Source organism: Physeter macrocephalus, chromosome 6 (assembly GCF_002837175.3).
Source record: "Physeter macrocephalus isolate SW-GA chromosome 6, ASM283717v5, whole genome shotgun sequence".
NCBI classification, from domain to species: domain Eukaryota; kingdom Metazoa; phylum Chordata; class Mammalia; order Artiodactyla; family Physeteridae; genus Physeter; species Physeter macrocephalus.
In genome coordinates this window covers 42,279,197-42,300,019 of record NC_041219.1, presented here as the reverse complement: position 1 = coordinate 42,300,019, position 20,823 = coordinate 42,279,197, and the positions used below count along the sequence as shown (strand labels likewise).

The 20,823-nt window shown below is 41.7% G+C and overlaps 1 protein-coding gene across 6 annotated transcripts in view; it reads right to left on the bottom strand.

Moving 5' to 3' along the window:
* The window catches only part of HMGXB4 (HMG-box containing 4), a 30,733-nt gene that overhangs the window by 7,674 nt on the left and 2,236 nt on the right, over positions 1-20,823 (bottom strand). For 4 of the 6 annotated variants that reach the window (XM_028490585.2, XM_028490587.2, XM_007114982.3 and 1 more), the window contains exons 2-8: positions 18,313-18,411; positions 17,516-17,664; positions 17,185-17,263; positions 15,444-16,399; positions 2,196-2,277; positions 1,167-1,231; positions 53-158 (exon numbers count right to left, since the gene is read on the bottom strand). In XM_028490585.2, coding sequence (XP_028346386.1) covers positions 53-158; positions 1,167-1,231; positions 2,196-2,277; positions 15,444-16,399; positions 17,185-17,263; positions 17,516-17,664; positions 18,313-18,343 — 1,468 coding nt within the window. In that variant the 5' untranslated portion in view covers positions 18,344-18,411. Of the gene's footprint in view, positions 1-52; positions 159-1,166; positions 1,232-2,195; positions 2,278-15,443; positions 16,400-16,962; positions 17,078-17,184; positions 17,266-17,515; positions 17,665-18,312; positions 18,412-20,823 lie in introns of those variants that run through there. The other 2 variants (XM_028490589.2, XM_028490588.2) reach the window with 2 other exon arrangements.

Sequence of the window (20,823 nt, the reverse complement as noted above, 5' to 3'; positions counted from 1 at the left end):
TCACAGTGCTCTAGGGAAAAGAATGAAAAGAGGAGAGGGATGTGGTCACTACCTTTCACTTTCATGGAACCTTCTGCGCTGGATGCTTTTCTTTTCACAGTTGTAGCTTCTGCTTTGTTCTGTTTGTGTTGCAGATACTGAGCTTTTTGCTTCCAAATCTGCAATCAGATCAGGGCAAACAAATTTAAAAGGACAAAGAAGTAAAAGGGAAAGCAGTCATGGAAGAGGAGAATGAAGAAAAGAAAGGGAACAGTGGAGGGGAGCAGACAGGGTTAATGTTGACTTTTAAGCTGGAGGGTCAGTGAACAGGCTTCAGATGGTGGTGACGGTACTATCTCAGGAGAGGACCACGAACACCCCCCAGTGCTAACGGTCACGTCGCAGCATTGATTCTGCGCTCACTCTAAGGTTGAAATGTAAAACCATAGAGGAAACATCTGGCTCATCCTAATGTCCATGTGGTTTAAACATTTCTTCTAACCTGCCGGTTGGAAACACCAATATTAGGATAACAATGACATGGAAAACAGAAACTAAAGATAATTGACTTGGGTGAAAAATATATGTTGTTTTCACCCAGATGAGCTGTACCTTAAAAAAGCAAGATGGTAATTCTAATGCCTAGACTACCTTCATATCATCTAATTGGAAAGTGACTGTGATTCAAATATGACTATTTATCATTGTCTTATTAGCTTTTTGACAGGAAGGTTTATTATTTGGTAATGGTTGACAAGGATGATGACCTGGAACCTACTTACCGAGTAAACACTGTCCCATGTTTTTGTTATTTGCTGTGACTATCAGGTGGACCACTTTCCTCAGTTCTCAGACCACAGCTGACTAGTAGGTGTTTGTGGTCAAGGCCTCTGACTTTAGATTCTCTTTTAACACGACTCATTGCCCAAGTTATGTCATCTTTTGGCTCAAATGTCAGGTTGTTGGGAAAAAATTAGATGAGGTTAGAAGACAGCCTCCCTGCAGTTAAATCCTCATGTAGAGTGAACTGGCACCAACTACTTTATTGCCCTCTGCTAAACCATTTCCCACTGATTTGTAATTTTGTTTTTCTATGTTCAGTGTTGTTTGGGATGGTGTACAGGAGGATTACACATTTTGGAAGGCATAGAGCAATGAAAAATGTGTCCATAATAAACTGTACTTACCAGTTTGTCCTTCTCTGGCAATTGCTTCCACACCTCAGCCAGTTTTTTGCTCAGTTCCCCAAAATCTAGCATAAAAGAGTAAAAAAAAAAAAAAAAAAAAAAAACAGAAAACAGAAACAATCCCAAACAGTAAAGGTTTAACCATAAACAAAACAGACGACTGATAGGAGCAAAAACTAGGAAAAGGGTCTTGAAGACCAGATTTAAATAGCACAAGAGTCTTCCAGAAAACCAAACCAAACCCCATCACTTTCCTTGATTCTTTTCTGGAAGGGAAGGGCTGTTTTGGTGGCCGTGAGACAGGCTCAAATTCTCACATGTCTACTCTCTAAGGATTTATTCCTTAAACATCTTTCTGGTGTCTTTTAATTTGATCCCATGGAACAGGGCTTATCTACTTAAGTTAGAGAAAATATGTTATGGAGAATTTGACTGATTAAGAGATGTTAGAGTTTTACCGAATTTCTGAGAGCTCAGAGACAAAGAAGAATTTCCCTAGAGCAGCTCGGAAGCAATCTTCCAGACGTGTAATGCTGTGCTTCCACACGTAGAGCGAGGTCGTGCTTTATAAAGCACATCTGTGTCTTTCACAGTGCCTCGGTGTGCCTCACAACAACCCTGGTGAGCATGTTGGGAAGCTAGTTCACAAATGAGCAATGAGATGTGCAGAGGGTACGTGACTTGTCTAAGGCCTGAGGTGTAGTGTGCTTCTCACCTCACTAACTTCCATATAGAGACAAATATGAACAATATAATATGTCATCTCACTCCGACTCTATACTGAGGGCAGTTTAAGGAAAAGGTCAACTGTAGAATCTTGGAAAGAAGCAACTGCGTATATATGTACTGCGCTTTATGGACGGGGTGAACTAAGACAAAATCTACAGTGACTTGCACAACTGAGGAAAGAAATGAGATTTGTGTTCTTTTCATACTATGGGAATAAGTTTGCCTGCTGACTGGATTAACTGCACTGCATCAGGGACACAAATGGAAAGTAAAAGCACTAAAGATGAGAAATGTTCTTACCTATGCCTGGATGGTCAGCCACAATGGTTACACGATACTCCTTACAGAACACCTGGTAGGCCGACATGTTCTTCTTTTTTGGCTAGTACCACATAAAAATAGAACAGGGTAAGACTTAATTAGAACACAGGTTGAGCAACCTTGCATCTATGGGAACAAAACAAAAGATACCTGCACTTTTTCATCAAGAGTTCTAAATTACTAACCAGCTTTCCTAAACACGATAATTAATTTTTAATCCATGTTACTTATGACTCAGAGATGAGTATCAGTTTTAATTTAGAAGGTAAAAACCACATGCTAAATTAATTTTAGATTTTTCAGGTTGTTGCAGCTACTTGATAATTATTTGTAAAGCTCTTCATCCTTCCTACAAATGTTACATATTTCGGTTAGAATTAAGTGCTAAGAAAATCTTTACCTCTCCTGGGGTGTCTAGTTTTTATCTTCTTTGAAAATAAGAACCACATAATTTCCCTTTGCTTTGGGGCCAGAAAGTCAAGAGCTAAATTTATGTTCATATTGTTCCTCTGGTTTTGATTTCTAATCTTAAAATTTTCCTGATCCTGCTTTGACTGTCACTTGTAGTTTATCGTTCTTTTATTATTCACATTCTTGTGGTCCAAGGTGAGAAGTAAATAAATAACTGAAGACAATTCTTTGGTACTTAACGTAAGACGAACCTCTTTCACTTCAACAAACTGCTTTGTACTACCTGAAGTATGTTTATTCTTCACTTATGACAATTCCAAAAGCAATGCATGATTTTTGAGAAACAAAAACAAACTGAGCTTTTAAAACCAGTTCAGTGAGGGATATATAAAACAAAATATACTATATATTACTATGCATCCCATTTTACAATTATCCATAGACTCAGGAGAAAAAAGTTTTCCTACCAGAAAAGGTGCATTAGACAGCACCTCATTTTGAGGATGAGAAAGGAAACTTAGAAAAATATTGACTTCCCTGGATCCTGCAGCTATGCCAGTTATAACACGAGAATGGCTACAACATAGCCTGACCTCCAGGGCTATGCATTATGGGCCAAATAAAAAAAATATGTTGTAACGGAAAAAATTACTTTTCGAAAGAAAAGATTATCCCTTTATAACCGTTATCTAATAAACTGAGATGTCTTCAGTCTGGCTTTCCTTACAACCTCATCTGTAAGTATCAAAACATGATGATCGGTCCTCCATCGCCTCTCAAGATAGTCCTTTCTGGTCCTGCAGTTATAATGACATGAACGGTTGGTTGGTGCTTTAAAAGCTACTGGAAACTTCTGTTTGCCTCAAGAATCTGATTTTACAGCCAAAATAAACCAACAAACAACACAGTCTTGTCTCGTGACTTCGGAGTTGCACCTTGTTTTTAAACGAAGCCTGATCACACACTTTATTCACCTTAGTTCTTTTTTTTAAAAAAACTTATTTATTTTATTTATTTACTTTTGGCTGCACTGGGTCTTCGTTGCCGCGCACAGGCTTTCTCTAGTTTTGGTGAGCGGGCGCTACTCTTCGTTGCGGTGTGCGGGCTTCTCATTGCGGTGGCTTCTCTTGCTGCGGAGCACGGGCTCAAGGCGCGCAGGCTTCAGTAGTTGTGGCTCGCGGGCTCTAGAGCACAGGCTCAGTAGTTGTGGCGCACGGGCTTAGCTGCTCCACGGCATGTGGGATCTTCTTGGAACCGGGTTTGAACCCGTGTCCCCTGAACTGACAGGTGGATTCTTAACCACTGCACCGCCAGGGAAGCCCTCACCTTAGTTCTTAACGTTGTTTTCATAAAACAGCTATCCTCAAAGGCCAAAGACTAGCCAAAACTTATGACGGTAAAAAAGCTGTGTGATGGCTCAGACTTTAATTCCAAAAGGAATTCTGAAACCATTTTTGAAGAATGGAAACAACCCTGAAACGTCTTCCAAAGTAACTGCTTTGAATGAGATAGCACTTCTTTGGCTATGAAAATTATGCCATGTTTGTTATAAATTTAGCTTGAAAAATTTTAGACTAATCTTTTAAAAACAGCTTATTCATAGGCCTGACATTTGGCCATAAAATAAAACTTGCAAGGAGTTTTAACAATGTTTTCTCAAACATGACATAAGACTATGAAAAGTCAATGCTCTCTATTCCACAAGGCTATCTACAGCTATAACATAAAATTGAGACTACCTTTACAAAATTAATCACAACTCTTACCCAATATGTTAGATCCAAATCCACACAGTGAAGAAAGGGGTTCCTCTCATAACTCTTATAAAGGACTTTATTCAATTATGTAGAAAATATACCGGCATTTATTGAGTATCTGTACTGGGTACAGTGAGTAGTTAAGACGATGAGCTTTTGGAGCCCAGATCTTATTCTAAGGCAGTCAAGCAGCATAAAATAGTGGAAAAATACGAAACGTAAAGTTTAAAGGCCCACCATTTTTTCTCACCATTTTAGCTTCACCTTATACTAATTATTTGATCCTGAATAAAACGCATGAGAAGTGGATTGCTCTCTGACATGTGATATTTTAAAAAAATATTTTATTTGTTATTTATTTACTTATTTGGCCGCGTTGGGTCTTAGCTGCAGCACGCGGGATCTTCGTTGCGGCATGCGGGATCTTTCAGTGGTAGCATGCAGTATCTTTAGCTGCGGCATGTGGGGATCTAGTTCCCTGACCAGGGATCAAACCCGGACCCCCTGCATTGGGAATGTAGAGTCTTAGCCACTGGACCACCAGGGAAGTCCCCTGACATGTGATATTAAAAGTATTTCAATGGCAAAGAAGGAAAAACAGAGACTAAAAAGGAAACTGCAAAGGAAAGAGAAAAAAGGTAACCCACCAAAGTATTCTGCCATTCATTTCTTAATAAATATTTACTGAGCATTCACTATGTGCCAGACATTGGGAATACAGCCAAGAACCAGACACATAACCTAACAGAAAAGACAGATAAATATGTCATAATAAAATGCGACAATATTATAGGGAAACTACTGGGTGTTACAGGAACATGTAATAGGAGCACCTCACAAATTAGGCAATCGAAGAAAGCCTCTGGAGGAAGTGACGTTAAATGTACATTGGGAAGCTGGGTGGAATTAGCCAGATGAAGAGTGGTTACCGGTGTTCTAGGCTCTCAGAGTGGTAACACTCATCAGAGACAGAAGTAGGAGATGATCTCAGAGAAGCAGGGAGTGCTTAGAGATGGATGCCTTGTAACCTGTATTAAAGAGTATGGACTGCATTGGAAAGAAGCGATGCAAGTATTTTAAGCAGGAAGTCATGTGGTCAGGCTGCACGTTAGGACCACGGAGAATGGACTGGAGCAGAGCAACAGCGGAGGCAGGAAGCCCGATGGGGGTTGGGGGACTGCTGCAGGAGTGCCCAAGAGGGACGATGAAGGCCTACAGCCAAGACTGTGGGGCTGGAGAAAGGCAGATAAATTGAAAGGGAGGGGGAAGTGACAGGATTTATCAGAGATAATGTGAAAAAATGGAAAGATCCTGGGCTTTGGAGGCCGACAGAGCTAGGTTAGAAACCTGACCATACTATTTACTAGTTACACAAACTGCTTCATTTCCCTGAGCTTTAGTTTCCCTGTCAGGAAGACGTGGATAATACCATTCCCAGAGGTGGGAATTAATCAGCGTTTGGCACTTCAGTAGGTACTCAGTCATGTTATTTCTGTGGTAGGCAGAATTCCAAGATGGTGCCCAGGATTTCAGCCTCCTGGTGGACACACCCTGTAAAATGCCCTCCCCCTGACTGGGGGCAGGACTGGTGAATATGATGGGGCATCACTCCCATGATCATGTTATGTTATACGGCAAAAGGGAATTTGCAGATGTAATTAAGGTCCCTAAGTGAGCTGAATCTGAGTGAATCCAAAGGGAGATTATCCTGAGTGGGCCTGACCTTATCCAGTGAGCCCTTAAAAGAGGTGAGACCCAACAGGAGACACTCTCCTGTTGTTGGCCTTGAACTTGAAGACAACAAGTTGCCATGAGTTTTACAATTGCAAGGACATGAATGCTGCCAACAACCTGGAAGAGGACCTCTAGCCTCAGCTAAGAACCCAGTTCTAGCCAACACCTGGATTCAGTCTTGTGAGAGATGGAGCAGAGAATCCAGTGGAGCCCTATCTGGACTTCTGATCTACAGAGTTGTGAGCTAATAGACGGATATTGTTTTGAACTGCTAAATTTGTGGTAACTTGTTATGCCACAATAGGAAAGTTCCTTTCTATTCCCTCTGTATTTTTCAAAATAGAAGTTGTAGCATCCAAAAAGCTAATACAAGATTTTTTAAAAATAGAAATTCTGGTGAGGGAGGATAGAGTGAAATCTTCTGACCTAAATCAGACAAAGAAAATATCAGCAAGGCCTTTACTTTAAAAACTTTCATTTCAGTAGTAAAGGTCCTATTTTTAGTATTCTTCTGGTGAAGTCAGTCACGTTCAGAGATGCTACACAAGTGAGTTCTGGGTGCTGCATCTCCTTTATTAATTTAGTAGCAGCCTCATATCCCCAAATGCTCTAAGTGATCTAATCCTTTCCAATCCCCCTTTACTGGGCCCAAGATGAAATGAGGTTGCATTACAAAGAAAGGCATGAGTTCATGTAAGTTCTGTTTGACTATGAGAGAGAGACGGAGAGACGGATTGATTAGTCTGTGTGATTCTGCTCTAAGACCCCATTCCTTGGAGTGTGTGTGACAGCATGAGATCTGCTTTCCCCAGATAGTTCCTATATGTCTTCCTCAGTGTGTGTAACTTGCTATCCAAGTGTAATTCTGATGTTTGGAGCTGACATTGTTTAAAAAATAAAATTATGGCTCTTTAACATATACCAATGACTTCAACCTGGTGAAGAGAGTAAAATCCAGGTGCACTGGGCTGACATTCCGTTGGACTGAGCAACTGCTGGCCTTCATCGTGGAGCCTTCCTAAGGGATTTTCAAGGGAAACTCTGACAATTTTCACCTTATGTGCTGACCTTAGAACCTAACCATTGTGCTCTAAGATGCAACTCAGGCCTGTGGATCCAAAGTTTGGAATTCGAACTTAAGGGCTAAATTTTTTCCAGGGAACAGACATTTTTCTACATTAATAGTTAGAAATAACACAAATAATGGATGATCTCGAGACATCAAAATATTTCCAAGTGACTCTAAATGCAAGGCTAGTAACTGCACCCTAGACTTTCTAGTGCAAGAAGACAGTACGGCAAGTGAATCACAGTAGTTACATCTGGAATAACATGGGCTCTCCTTTAACAAAATGTTAATATTTTAAAAACTTGGATACTTTATTACTAGCAGCAAATGACTAGCAACAAATCCACTTAAGTGTGACTCACAAAGTTGTAATTTTTACAGCCAGAACCTCTTTTTAAATGTTTGAGGATACGTGTCACAATACCAAGACCTTCTAAGAGCAATTTCTTAATGCCCTGTTTAAAGCAGTCACGCTGAATTCTTTGAGATCACAGAACTCTTTGAGAAACTCTGATGGAAATCCCTCTTCAAGCCCATCTATGAACCTATAGCTTAGGTTTAAGAACCTATTTTAGTTTAAGAACCTATTTTAAAGGATAAAACATCTGGGAGTTAAGGCAAAACATCATTTTTGAATCTTCAAAATAAAACTTGGCTTTCTTCTGCTGATGACAGGAACCCAATCTCTTCATTGATGTTAATACTGTGTAGGAGACACTGCTACCAAGGCTTTACCTATAGAAACTCATTTAACCCGCCCAGCAACCCTACGAGGTAAGTTCCATCATTCCTGCCATTTTAAAGATGAGAAACAGATCCAGAGTCATTTACCCAGGGAGTGGCAGGGCCACCATCTGATGCTCTTCTGAACTAACTTGACTCAGATCCCTAAATGCGATCTGGCTAAAGGAAAGGGTGACAGAGAAGTAAAGTTTTCACACCAAAGCTTTTATTTTAACCATTCTGAATGGGGATCTATTTCTGCTCTCTCATAATACACCACTGAATATAATTTAAACATTCTTTCTGGGTCCTGTAATCAGCAAAATCTGGGTTCAGATTCCTGTGCTGTCACTAAACAGGTGTGCATCCTGGGGCAGGTTATTTCACTTTGAGCTCACTTCTGTGAAATGGACAGGATAATACCTACATCTCATTGGGTTCCTGTGAAAATTCACCAGTATACCATGGATAAAAAACTTAGTGCAGTGCTTAGAACATATGAACAACTCAGTAAGTATAGCTCTTATTATTATTGTAATTTACTAAAGCCCCCTTCCTGCCTTCCACATGGTTACTTTTAACCTTCTGCTGGTTGGACCTCCTGTGGTTCTCTGAACATCCTATGCCCTCTTGGGCCTTCACACGCATTTCCACTCCCTGACTGGAATACCTATTTGGCCTTAAGTTTCGGTTCAGGGCTGCCTCCCCCTGAAAGCTTCTTGGACACCCACAGGCTCTCCCTGGCACTCTGCACCCACCTCTGCTGAGGTTCAACACTCTGAACGCTTTCCAACCCCTTACTACACCTGGAGCTCTTACTGTGCCTGATTCAGTGCCTGGCACGATGTAAGTGCAGAATAAATATGTACTGAATGCATAACAAAGTCTCAGAATTGTGTGTGAAAAGGCCAGTACGCACATTCATTTGTGTTACCTTGTCTGCTTTTCACAACACCCTCGTAGATGAAGTTCTACGAAGAAAACAGCAGGGTCAGAGTGGTCCCCTGACTCCTCTCCAGCTGATGTTCCTTTCCCCAGTGCTCACGACGTGCTCCAAGGAGCTGTAGGAAACTTGCTCTATAACATCTGCTTTTGGTCCTTAGAGACCGTTTTCTTTCTGGTTCTTAACTGCTTTCCAAATAGGTGATAACTACAGAGTTTGCTTCCTAAAAGGTGGATGTTAATATTAAAAAGCAAAAGAAAACATAAACAAAACCATAAAAGCAGAGCCCCTTTGCTTAGTCAAATATGTGAAATGAGTGGTTGAAAAAAAAACTTTTAAAAAGATGTTTTCAAGTATATCTTATGCTTCCGAAGAACATGGGATGAAAGCAACAGTTGTTGTAACAGCAGGTACTGACTGAGCCCTGCCCTGTGCCAAGCGTGCTACATGTACACCTAATTTCATCTAAGTAACCCCATCTCACAAGTGAGCAGAGAAGTGAGGAAGCAATCTCAAGAGAACAAGGCTAGTAAGTAGCAACAAGAACAAGAACCGAGTCTGCTGAACTCGAGTCCAAGCTTTCAGCCCCTTCATTTCAACATCTGTATGCCTCCATAGGACAAATCTCAGACACCAGTGCACCATGTCAGTCTCCCTTACCCTAGAACCTACTTTTACCTTTGACAAAGATTGGTTGTGGCACCAGGTAACCGTCTCTTAAGTTTTAGAAAGGAATGTGCTACAGTGGAAAGAGTACAGCCATGGGGTTAAAGAACCTCTATTAAAATTCTGGCTCCATGTCTTTTCTTCTCAGCTTCCTCCTCTGTGAAAGGGGGCTAACAATATCTATCAGTCAAGACCCCTATGTGTGCAAAAATGCCTCAGAGAGCCTGGCACATAGCAGGCTCTCAGAGATGGTACCTCCTGATTTGTACCACTTATCGCTACTGTTACTCAGCTTCAGTCTTACCAGAGGGAGAATTTATGTAACACCATGACAAGTCTAGTTATCTCTCAGAATTTAGTTTATTAGTAGATCAAGAGCAATGTCTGAGTGTGCTAGGCACTAGGCCACTGGGCCAGGCTTCGTTTGCTTAGAGGAAATGAGAACATTCTGGAAACATACAGGTAAGTGAAGCCATTCCTCTGAAGTGGCAACATCACAGATTTTAGTTTAAGTGGTAGTGAATGGGCTTTTACTGATTTAGTAAAACCAAAAGTAAGGTATTTCTGAAATGTTACCATATCCTGCTCCTCCAATATAAACCAAAAGATCCCCACTCCAACAGGATGGTCTTAAAGGGGAAACGATGCATCAAGGTATCACCATATGATTTATCTCTGCTCCTGGAAAGCACGATTCAACAACACAGAAACAAACAGGCAAACAGAAAAGCTAAAAAAACACTCCCTAAATGAAACTCCACACTGAAAGTGTCACCATTCACAAGGGAGATAGTCCAATCCCCCTTCTTTGTATCAGTCAAAATTCTCCAGGAAGAGTCCCCCACCGCTGCCGCTGCCTTCGCTTCTCACTCTCGTGTGAACTCTGCCAACCTGGCTTCCATTCTCCCCACTACACCTGAACTCCTGTCTTCTCAAGCGTGAGACCAATCTGTTCTTGAAACTGTCTTCCTCCCCCTGTGATGCTAAGCCCTCTCAGCGTCTCCTCCAGCACCACGGCCCCTCTTCCCCGTCCAGTGCCCTCGTGTGTGTGCTACACGATTCCACTCCGGGCTGTATGACCTCCCATCCACTCACACGTTTCATTTACTGCCTGTGAACACCCAACTTCTAACCCTGGTTTCAGGTGGTCCACTGAACTCTAGGTCTCGCATTTCCACTGCTCCCTGGAAAGTCTACTGAGATGATGACTGTAACAACTAACTTGTATTGAATGTTATTTAGCTTATGTGCTGAACACTGTGCAAAGCCAAGGCTCCCAAACTTTGTTGGTTCATGGTTCCCGTGTGGGTCTTCACGTGGTACGTGCTTTTTATCACAGCAATCACTGAAAGGAATGGAACATAAAAAGACGTTGAAACTGTGAATTACTTTGTGCTAGTAGTTCATAAGGTACCTGACAGATGGCAAGTATGACTGTTTCTCCTGAAATTTTAATGTTGAAAAAATCTAGTGGTGCCACTGTGAGTCTGCTGTGGTGCCCCAGGGGGCCTTGGCACACTGAGGCCGTGAACACCTTTCCATGTATTACCTCACTGAACCCTTAACAACCCTACCAGGTAGGTCTATCATCATCCCCACTTGTAGATGGAGAAGTCATGCAACTTGTCCAACATCACATAGCTTCGAAGTGGTAGAGCCAGGAATGGAGCCCAAGGGGTCTGGCTCCATAGCCACGCTCTTAACCACTTAGCTATGCTGAATCTCTAGATGCTTATATCTTGGAATCTAAACCTAACTTTTCTTCTTCTCCCAAACCAGCCATTCTCTTGCTTCTCTATTTTCATAGCAGTCTTGGTCACAGATCCTAGGGCAGAAAGGGCACACAGAGGCCTCCTGCATTTCCACCAGTGGGCTCTCTGTGTGTGCTCACTGCAGGCCGAGGGAACGCTTTTCCTGAAAACTTCCTTTCTATCTCTAGGTGGACTTTCAGATACTATTTTTTTTTTTGTGGCCGCACTGCTTGGATTGCAGGATCTTAGTTCCCCAGCCAGGGACTGAACCCGTGCCCCTTGCAGCGGAAGTGCAGAGTCCTAACCACTGGACTGCCAGGGAATTCCCTCAGATAGTTCTTTTTTTATACTGAAACAAAACCCAGGATTTAAAAATTTTCTTTCTTTCTTTATTCTTTTGGAAAGGATTTTTTTTAAAGCTCCATGGAAATTTTCAGGCACAGGTCAGGTTTAAAAAACATGGTGTATGTCCCATAAATAATCTGTTGGCTAAATAAATGATTGCATTCAAAGTATCAGGTTTCAGGTTTGGACCGTCACAGTCAAATACTGATTCATAGTAAGATTTTTTGCTATAAACTGAAATTCATTTTTCACTAGCAACTGCTACCTGCATGGGGGAATTATAAATAAGTCCCTACCCTTGAGGAGATTATAATTTTATCTTGCAAGGCACCCAGGTTCAAAACCTTAAGGGACATCTACATACTCATTTATGTTTCTGGCTCCCCAGAGCCAAGCCCAGCTGCCAGATCTTGTCAGTTTTTTCTTCAGAGGCTTCCTTGAATCTGTCTCTTCAATTTTATTTCTATCAGGCTTTCATTACTGACTTCCGACTATAATAACCTCCTGGGTGATCTGCCACAAGTCTCTCCTCGGTCTAAGTCACCGGGTATAGCTTCATCATTTTCTTCTTAAATTATCAGTTACAGCATATTTAAACTCTGCTCATAATCCCAAAGTGCCCATGGCCAAATCCCTTACTTTGGCATTGAAGATTCTTTACCATTTGTTTACAACCTACCTTTTCGATGCTATGTTTTCATCCACATATTCATTCATTTGACATGTGTCACAAAATGCTTACCAAGGAGACTGAGGAGTTGAAGGTAATAACGTTAAAGCGGCTAGGATTCACTAAGGAGCTAAGCTAAAATGCCCTCAAGGAGCCTTCAGTAGGGGAAAACGAATATATACAAAGATGAATCCAATATAAGGAAGAAAACAAGTGCAGTAACTTCCCATAGCAAGGGTGTTATGGGAATTCAGAAGTTAATTATAACTGGAGAGTCAGGATGTCTTAGAGGAGGTGGCATTTGATTGCATTTTGAAGGGAAGGCAGGGCTTCAATGTGTGGAGGAGAAAAAACAAGGGGAAGAAGGTCACCGCAAAATACCATCCAAGGAGTGGAGCTAAGACGGTAAGGAACAAGTCTGGTTCCCACACGGCGCATGCAAAGCAGACTAATAGGGGGTAAGGCTGAAAAGGGAAGTTTCGGGCTGAATCACAATTATGAATGCTTGGCCAAGGGTTTGGACTTTGATATTTATTCATTCAAGAAGTATTTACTGACTTTCTACGATGGGCCAGACTGTGGGTTATGTACCAGGGACAGAGTAGACAGCAAGACAGACATGATCCCGGTCCTCCTGGAGCTTATGGGTCTATCATAAAGGCAGTAAGGATCCACTGAGGATGTTGAACAGACAACTGTCATCATCAAAGTGGTCCTTAAGTTCATTCCGGCATCAGAGTAAGATGAATTGCACAGGGGAAGAAATGGAAAGGGGGCCGTTTATTACTATATTAAGTACTGGGAGGGATGAGGCAGTGGTGATAGAGGCATAAAGGTGTGGAAGTTATTAAAGAGGAAGAGTATCAGGCTCAACAGTTGAGTGGAAATAGTGGAGGGTGTGGGCAGGGAAATGTAAAAGTGAACCATAAGGTTGGAAAAAAATCAGAACAGTGGTTGGTTTTAGGGGTGGGGATTGACTGAGAAAGGGTATGAGAAACAACACTGGGTATCTGTGATGAGGGTAATATCTGTATCTTGATAGAGGTTTGGTCACACGGGTGTGTGAACCTATCAAAACTCATCAGGTGTATACTTAACATCTGTGCATTTTACCATATGTGAATTTTACCTAAAAAAAGCCCAGAAAACAAATATTGAGCTTAAGTTGATGATATGCAAGCTGAAGTGTTTAGGGGTGTGTATAGGATACCTACAACTTACTTTAAGATACGTTAACAAAGATAAGATGGATGGATGGATGGATGATAAAGCAAACAGCAAAATGTTAAATGAAGAATCTCAATGGGTGGCATACGGTATTCACTGTACAGTTCTTTTTTTTTTTTTTTTTTTTTGCGGTACGCGGGCCTCTCACTGCTGTGGCCTCTCCCGCTGCGGAGCACAGGCTCCGGACGCGCAGCCTCAGTGGCCGTGGCTCACGGGCCCAGCCGCTCTGCGGCATGTGGGATCCTCCCGGACCGGGGCACGAACCCATGTCCCCTGCATCGGCAGGTGGACTCTCAACCACTGCGCCACCAGGGAAGCCCATGTACAATTCTTTCAATGCTTTTTGTTTGAAAAATTTCATAATGAAGTACTGAGAAAAATAATCAGCGTATAGTTTTTAGCTTGGATTGACTGGTAGGACACGCGGACTACAGAAGGAGATGGAGGAGGAGATGCATGTTTAAGGGTCTGGATGATGAGCTCCATTAGTGACACATGGCTCTGAGGTAGCCAAGGCTTCCAGGAAGAAATATTTATCAGACAGTTGGAAACATAGCACTAGAGTTCAGCTGTTTTGCTATGCTGCTTCCTAAACCTCTCTGCCTCCATGTGTTCCCCTCTGCTGATAACCTTTTTCTTCTTTAGAGCTTTCTCTGACCACCCTGCCCTCCTCACGTTTAGCACTGTAAGATTAGTTTACGGCATTATCATGTATCACTAGAATAGAAATTCTTGGAATTAACAGACTCTTACACAGGATACGTACTAGTTCATGAAACAATTTTGGAATAAACAATGAATAAAACCCACCCTAGTACTGGACTGTTCAGTTCTTGATGCTCACACTGATTCTTAGCTCAGAAGGTACAGTTAAAAAAAAAAAAAAGATACAGCTTTTTCTTTCTGATCCGTATACTTGCTTAAAAGGCACCCCTACTAGTGGAGAAAATCACTTGTGCCTCAATTATAGACTGAAATGAAATCGCCAAGACCATATTCTTAATATACGTGCTTTTCTCTTTCTTAGCTGCCTTTCTTTCAGATTTTACCTGACATTTAACTTTGCAGAGCAAAGGAAGAAAATGGTTGTCCTTAGGTGGCAAAACTATGATTTTTTTTCTTTCTACTATTCTGAATTTCTAAATTTCTAGAAAAATAATATATTACTTTGGTAATCTGGGGAAAAAGTTTGTCTTTTAAAGGAAACCTGTCATGACACAGTCATCAGCCCCTGTACTGTAGCACAACTGCTAGAAAATTTCTTGAGTTGTGAGAAAGAAATCAAACCAAGGCGGCTGATTTCTCATTCCTGTCTCCTCAACAAACAGTGAGCTCACTGAGGTCAAGAGCTGTGTCCTCCTGCTCCTCTTTCCACCTCTTAACTCCTATGGTAGCACCGGGCTTGGCACACAGTAAGCACTCAGCTGGTGAGAGCACACACCTTTGACACTAGAAAGAATACCAGAAAGTAGCTAACACCAGTTAGTGGGAAGCCATTAGCTTATTTTGTTAATTGGTCATCATTGTAATTTTTTTTTTCATCATCCTAATTTTGAAAATCTAATTTTCACAATGAACTCACAGAATGAATACGTTTTTATATCTCTCAACTGCCTCAGCCAGACAGCGCTGCTGAGTGAAAGAAATTGGGTTTGGCTCCTTCTGTGAATTTTAAGGGCCAGTGAGAATAAGCCTCTGTATTTCTAAACCTATGTCTGGCACGGTGGGAGAACGACTCTATCAAGAAAACCCACGAATAATTAAGGTCGCTCCTATTTTTGTACCATGGGTAATATTTTCTACTTGATATAATTCCAGCAGGTTTACCCTGCTACATTCCCAGAGGTTCATCTGCTTAATTCCAAGTCCACTTACTACGGAAAAACCTGCTTCACCTCTTACCCCGTGTCATACTTTAAAAAATGCCTTACCTTTTCTCCTCTGTCCCTCTCTTTGTCCTTCTCCTCTCTCTTCTTTTTTTTCTCACTGTGCCCATCTGTGTGGAGGCCAGGAAGCGGTGGAGGAGGGGCGGCTGCTCCAGTGTACGGGACGCTGGGAGGAGGGCCGGGCGGCGCTGGGACCTCTCCCACTGCTGCAGCGGGAAGTCCCGAACTTCTCTTGGACTTGGAGTGTCGCTTCTCTTTATGCTTCTCCTTGTCCTTCTTCTTCTTGCTCTTCTTTGACTTCTTTTTCTTCTTGATTTCCCGGTAAGAATCATCGATCACTAACTCCCCAGCCTCTAGCTCCCCGCCAGACGAGGAGTCTGATTCTACTAGAATAGGTTCAAGCCCTGAAAGATCAAGGTTAGCACTGTGGGATTCTGGGAACTGGGAGGCATCAGACCCACAGCCTTCAGGGCCAGGAGACGAACGTGAGTCTGAGGATGACTTGTGCTTCTTCCGGGCTGTTTTCAGAAAGCTCTGTAACTCATGTCCTAGGAGTAAAGCACCTTGCTCATCCCGAGCTGACTTCTTAGAGGATTTTTTCACAGTCGCTTGTTGAGAGGGGTACTGAAAAGACTCCTCATCAACTGAGCTGCTTCCCTTCTCCTTTGGTGAGAGAATAAGTTTCATCTTTAACCCATCAGGCTCACGAAGGGTCAGTGTCTCTGTGTTCACATAGAGCGGTTTCATTTTTTTGGATTTGTGGGAACCACCATCCTCCAGGGACAGCTCCCCACTGCTTCCGCTGACTTTCTTCCTGTGGTGTTCCTTTTTACTCTCTGAATGGCTTGAAGAACTGGAGGACTTTTCTCCTGTCTTTTTGGAAGGCTTGGTGCCTGTTGCCAGAGGGGAAGTGATCGCTTTCAACAGGTCCATAGCTGTATCAGCAGATTGTGGGCTAGACTTTTTCTTTTTCTTCTGTGACGACTCCAAAGACGAAATATCTAGAAATAATCAAGAGAAGTAATTGTCCATTTGACAAAGCAACTTCCAGCAAGTTTCCTCTCTCACCACAAACACCCAACTAAGATGAGGAAGAGGCTAACAGGAATGATTGGAGGGGAGGCCCTTCAACTGATTCCAAACATTCAGAGATGATGCCCATGTGCTTCTTGGCTTGGTAGATTCTGCCTCTGACCCTGGAGACAGTTCTTGCCACTCAAGTTGTTTTTCTTCACTGAGTCTTCACAAGTAACCAAAGAGAGCATACCCAGAAGAATGGACCATAGCTGCAGGATTACGAGTAGTTACAATTTAGATTACACTGAAGACAAAGCATCATTTGTTCCTGTGCTCAGGACAAATCCATTCTAGGAAAGAGTTAGTCTTGTCAGCTATGTGCATAATATAGCTAAGAAAAACTGGTCTTGTGAGTGGATACGCGCTGGATTGAGAAGTAACCCACAGGTGCAGGCCAGAGGGCCCAGGACTACATATGGCAAAAGGGATGCTAGACAGCAATGGGCACAAGATAAGTGGATGATTGAGGGGAGAAGGAACCTGGTACCTGGTGTATCACAAATGAAGACTGTTCTTCTATGCTGAATCCTCCAAAATACCAGCCCTCCACCTCTCTCCTCCTTCACACTGGTTTATCGGCACTCAGAACAAGAACCACTGTCCTGTTAAATAGGCCACTGAGTCAGCAACATCTGGATCCCTTTCCCCTACCCCGACTCCAAGAACCAGTGATGTGTTTCTCCCGCCTGTTGCCCCTTCCCATCCTTACCTCCATAGTAGTAATCATCAGAGGAGTGCTTCCTCTTTTTCTTATGCGTGTCCGTCCCCAAGAAGTAAAGTTCACTATCCTAGAATTAAAGAGGAAGAAGAATTGAGCAATGGATAAGATGATGAGGCAAAGGCAGTTTGGAACCAATGTTGTTTTCTGATGATTTCTGACTTTGGAAAATAAAGTAAAACACAGGAAATAGTGAAAATAGATGTGAATGATGTTTAGTTTTCTTTTAAAATGTTTTTCAAAGAAACTCCTTTCTTCAAATACTAGGAAACATGATACGAAATAGTTTAAAACTTTCCTAATTCAAATGTTTAGAATTTACCTTTAACTTCTTCTTGGAAGAATTCCTGACCTGAGCAGCGATTTCTTCCTCTTCCCTTAAAAAATCTTTGTAAGAACGTTTCTTTTCTCGTTGGCTTCGGCCAGCAGCTAGCCCTATGTCCTCAAAGCTGTGATCACCATCAAAGCAATCTGAGAAGCACAGGTTCATTTGGGAAAGGAAATGAGAAAGTCAAGTAAGTCACAACCAAATCGCCACATATGAAATCCAACAGTCCCTTCACTTCCAAATTAGAATCATGTTATTTGGTAAGTCCGCTGGAACACAGGGCTAGATCCAAGGGGACAAGAATATGTCTTGATGACTTGGCTGCAAATACAGGAATCAAACATGAAGAAACAATGCTTCCACGCTATGCAAAGGCCCAAGGTGCATCCTTAGACATGGTTTCTTAGTTGTGATTTGGCAGGTGGACACCGACTTGCAGAGGTAAGGCTGAAAAGAATAAGGATTCATGTGCTGTGCTGCTCTGTGGGTGTCCACTGTGTGATTCCTATCCTCAGACTCCTGCACACTGGAGCTGGCAAGGACCACGAGTGCTGCAGGGGATCACCCCAATAGACTACAGAGACTTATGGTTCGGACTCTTGTGTTGGAACCCTGTCCTGGTTTTCGTTTCCATGGGCCCAGTCTGGGGATGACGTGGAGTTTTACTAGTGCTCTGGATCATCACTTGGGAGTCCAGGCTGTGATGGCCAGTCCTGGTCTCTATGTCCATGGGCTGCAAGGATTGAAGAGGACACCCCCTTTGGAATGCTTCTCAGGTTAAGGGGTCATACCTTCTTTCTTCACGGAGTCATCATAAGCCATGGCGGTCCTGCCGGGCCTTTGAGAATGGGTCCCTGTGTCCAGGCTCCTTCCCGTCTACAGGACCAGGTCTGAGAAACAAAGAAGGAAAACCCTCCTGTAATGCGAAATCACTGTGGAGAAGCAAGCTTCCAGATGGAAATGCGTAGTGATCCAAGGGCAGACTGGAAGGGCAGCAAGGAATAAAGGAGTGTCTTGTCACCTCCTCTTTCTGTTTGTAAATATACTAGGGATGAAGCTGTAGGAAGTGCATTAGGCTTAATTTGATTTGATTCATGAATTAAAGCTACAGTTTGGGGAAGTATATAAAACACCTCCCATATAAAAAAATACTTCAAGATTAATGAGAACTTCTGACATGCCAACAGGTCTGACAACACTGAGACAGGGTGAAAACCGACATTAAGTCAGAGGGATAGGTTAAATCACGGTTACAAAATGCACAGATGAAGCAGGATGCAGAGGAAGACAGGTTATACCATGCATTTGAGACCACGAAATCCTACCATTTGAATCGGTGAACGGCTAAAATCTATTGTATTGCAATTTAAACAGAACTGATGAGAACATGATAGTGATATTAAAGATCTTGAGAGCATAATTTTCTCGTATGCATTTTGTTGGGCTCTCTGAATTTGCTCAAAATCAGAGAAGTGTAAAAGTAGGCACGCTTCTTATATTAGTTGCCCACAGAACCGCTTTCAATGCTATCAAGCCTTTCTTAAAGGCTATAGGTGAAAAGACGGAGGAATTGTCATTTATCCACTAGTGATGAAATTTTTATCATTATTAAGATTTTCACTGATTTGAAGAACTACTAAAATTTAAATGTTCTAAATACTGTCTTAAATTTGTTAAAATTACTTTTTTGGCATTCAAGTTTATACATCCATTTTGACTTTGAAGATGACAAGCCATAAACTGCACTTGAAGGTAAAGTTCTTCAAATAGTTTTAGGACAGGCAATGTCACAATTCCCGCAGGAAGTTTTTGCAGGAAATTTAAAAATTATATACTAAATATATTGAAAATGTCCTCATTCAGTTAGTGAAATGCTTAAAAGTTGATCTGACTGGTTATTTACTTAAATTTTATTTCACCTTCATCACTATAGTGGGGTTTAGAAATGCCGAAGGACACTTCAATGAGACATTGCCAGTCCCTTCAGGAAGGTATGGGTAATAGTGAAGTATGTAACTTTTGGGAAAGAAAAGATGAATTAACAAGGGAAACTTTCCGAAGAGTTACATTTAAAATAAACCAAAAGAAAAAAGACCTACTTGCACAAGTCAGATAAGATAACAATGCACAGATAATGCCTAAGTTGAAAACAGAAAGAGAAGTATTACCAAGAATGATTTACAAGTGAGATTCAGAAACATAAAAAAGCATTTCTCCACTTCCCTAAGAAGTGGAATGAAGAATGAACTTGGTCAAGGTAAGAGTGAAGAAATGAACTGGGTTATTTTACAGGTAATTGGAGAACTATTTACTCAAAGGGCTTTTCACAGGAAATGAAGGGGATATGAGGTCAGGTCTCATGTAGAAACTACGAGGAGGCAAGATACTTAATATAGCCAGTTTTTCATGTTCCAGCATTAGGCATTAAACTTTCTCAAATAGAAATTACTGTCATCCCCTGTCCACCCAAGTGGTGCAACTCCACAAGGGGTTAGGGGAGGGGGATCATCATAGGGAATTATATCCATTCATTTAAAAATAGTATATCCACTCACTAGCATTAAAGTAGTGAGCTTATTAGAAGAGTATATGGATCCCATTAATCTTCATAGGCCGATAATGCCAAGAAATACCACATCTTGAGACCTCAGCTTAAATGTTTTCCATGACAAATGGAGTTTGGCAAAGAACGTTTGAGAAATAATGGGCAAAAAATCTTAAATATTCAACATCATCAATGTGTCCACCAATCTGTTGTCAACAACAAAATGCTCTTCTCTGTGAAGCAAAGGCAGGTCCTGAGACTTATAACCAGGCCTTCCCTTTGGTAACATCAAAACTAACATAAAACAGAGCCGAACAACGAACAGTCAGAATAGGAGTTAAGTACCTCTGAAGACAGTATGAGAAAGAAAACAATGATGTCACTGGACTGTGAAAAAGTGCTCATGGTCTCATAACTGACTGCTTTGAAAAACAACCAGGGGATGAAAAAATTGTAAAAGGGAACAGAAAATTAGGAGCTGATCCTCAGAGGCACAGAGCAGCACAGAAAACATGTGCTGGTTGTTAGCATTATATATTAGAATTAGGCCTGCTACTATTTAATTTTTACAAAGACATGGAAGAGCACTTTATAAATGACAAGATTAAATAACCGATAGTAAAAAATGAACAGGGCCTGAAGGCAAGTCTAATTCAATAAAGAACTGGGACAGCCAAGAGCTTAAAAAAACTAAATTTAGACACAATGGACTATCATAGCCTGGGCAGACTGATGGACCCTGAACTTCTGGGTTCTT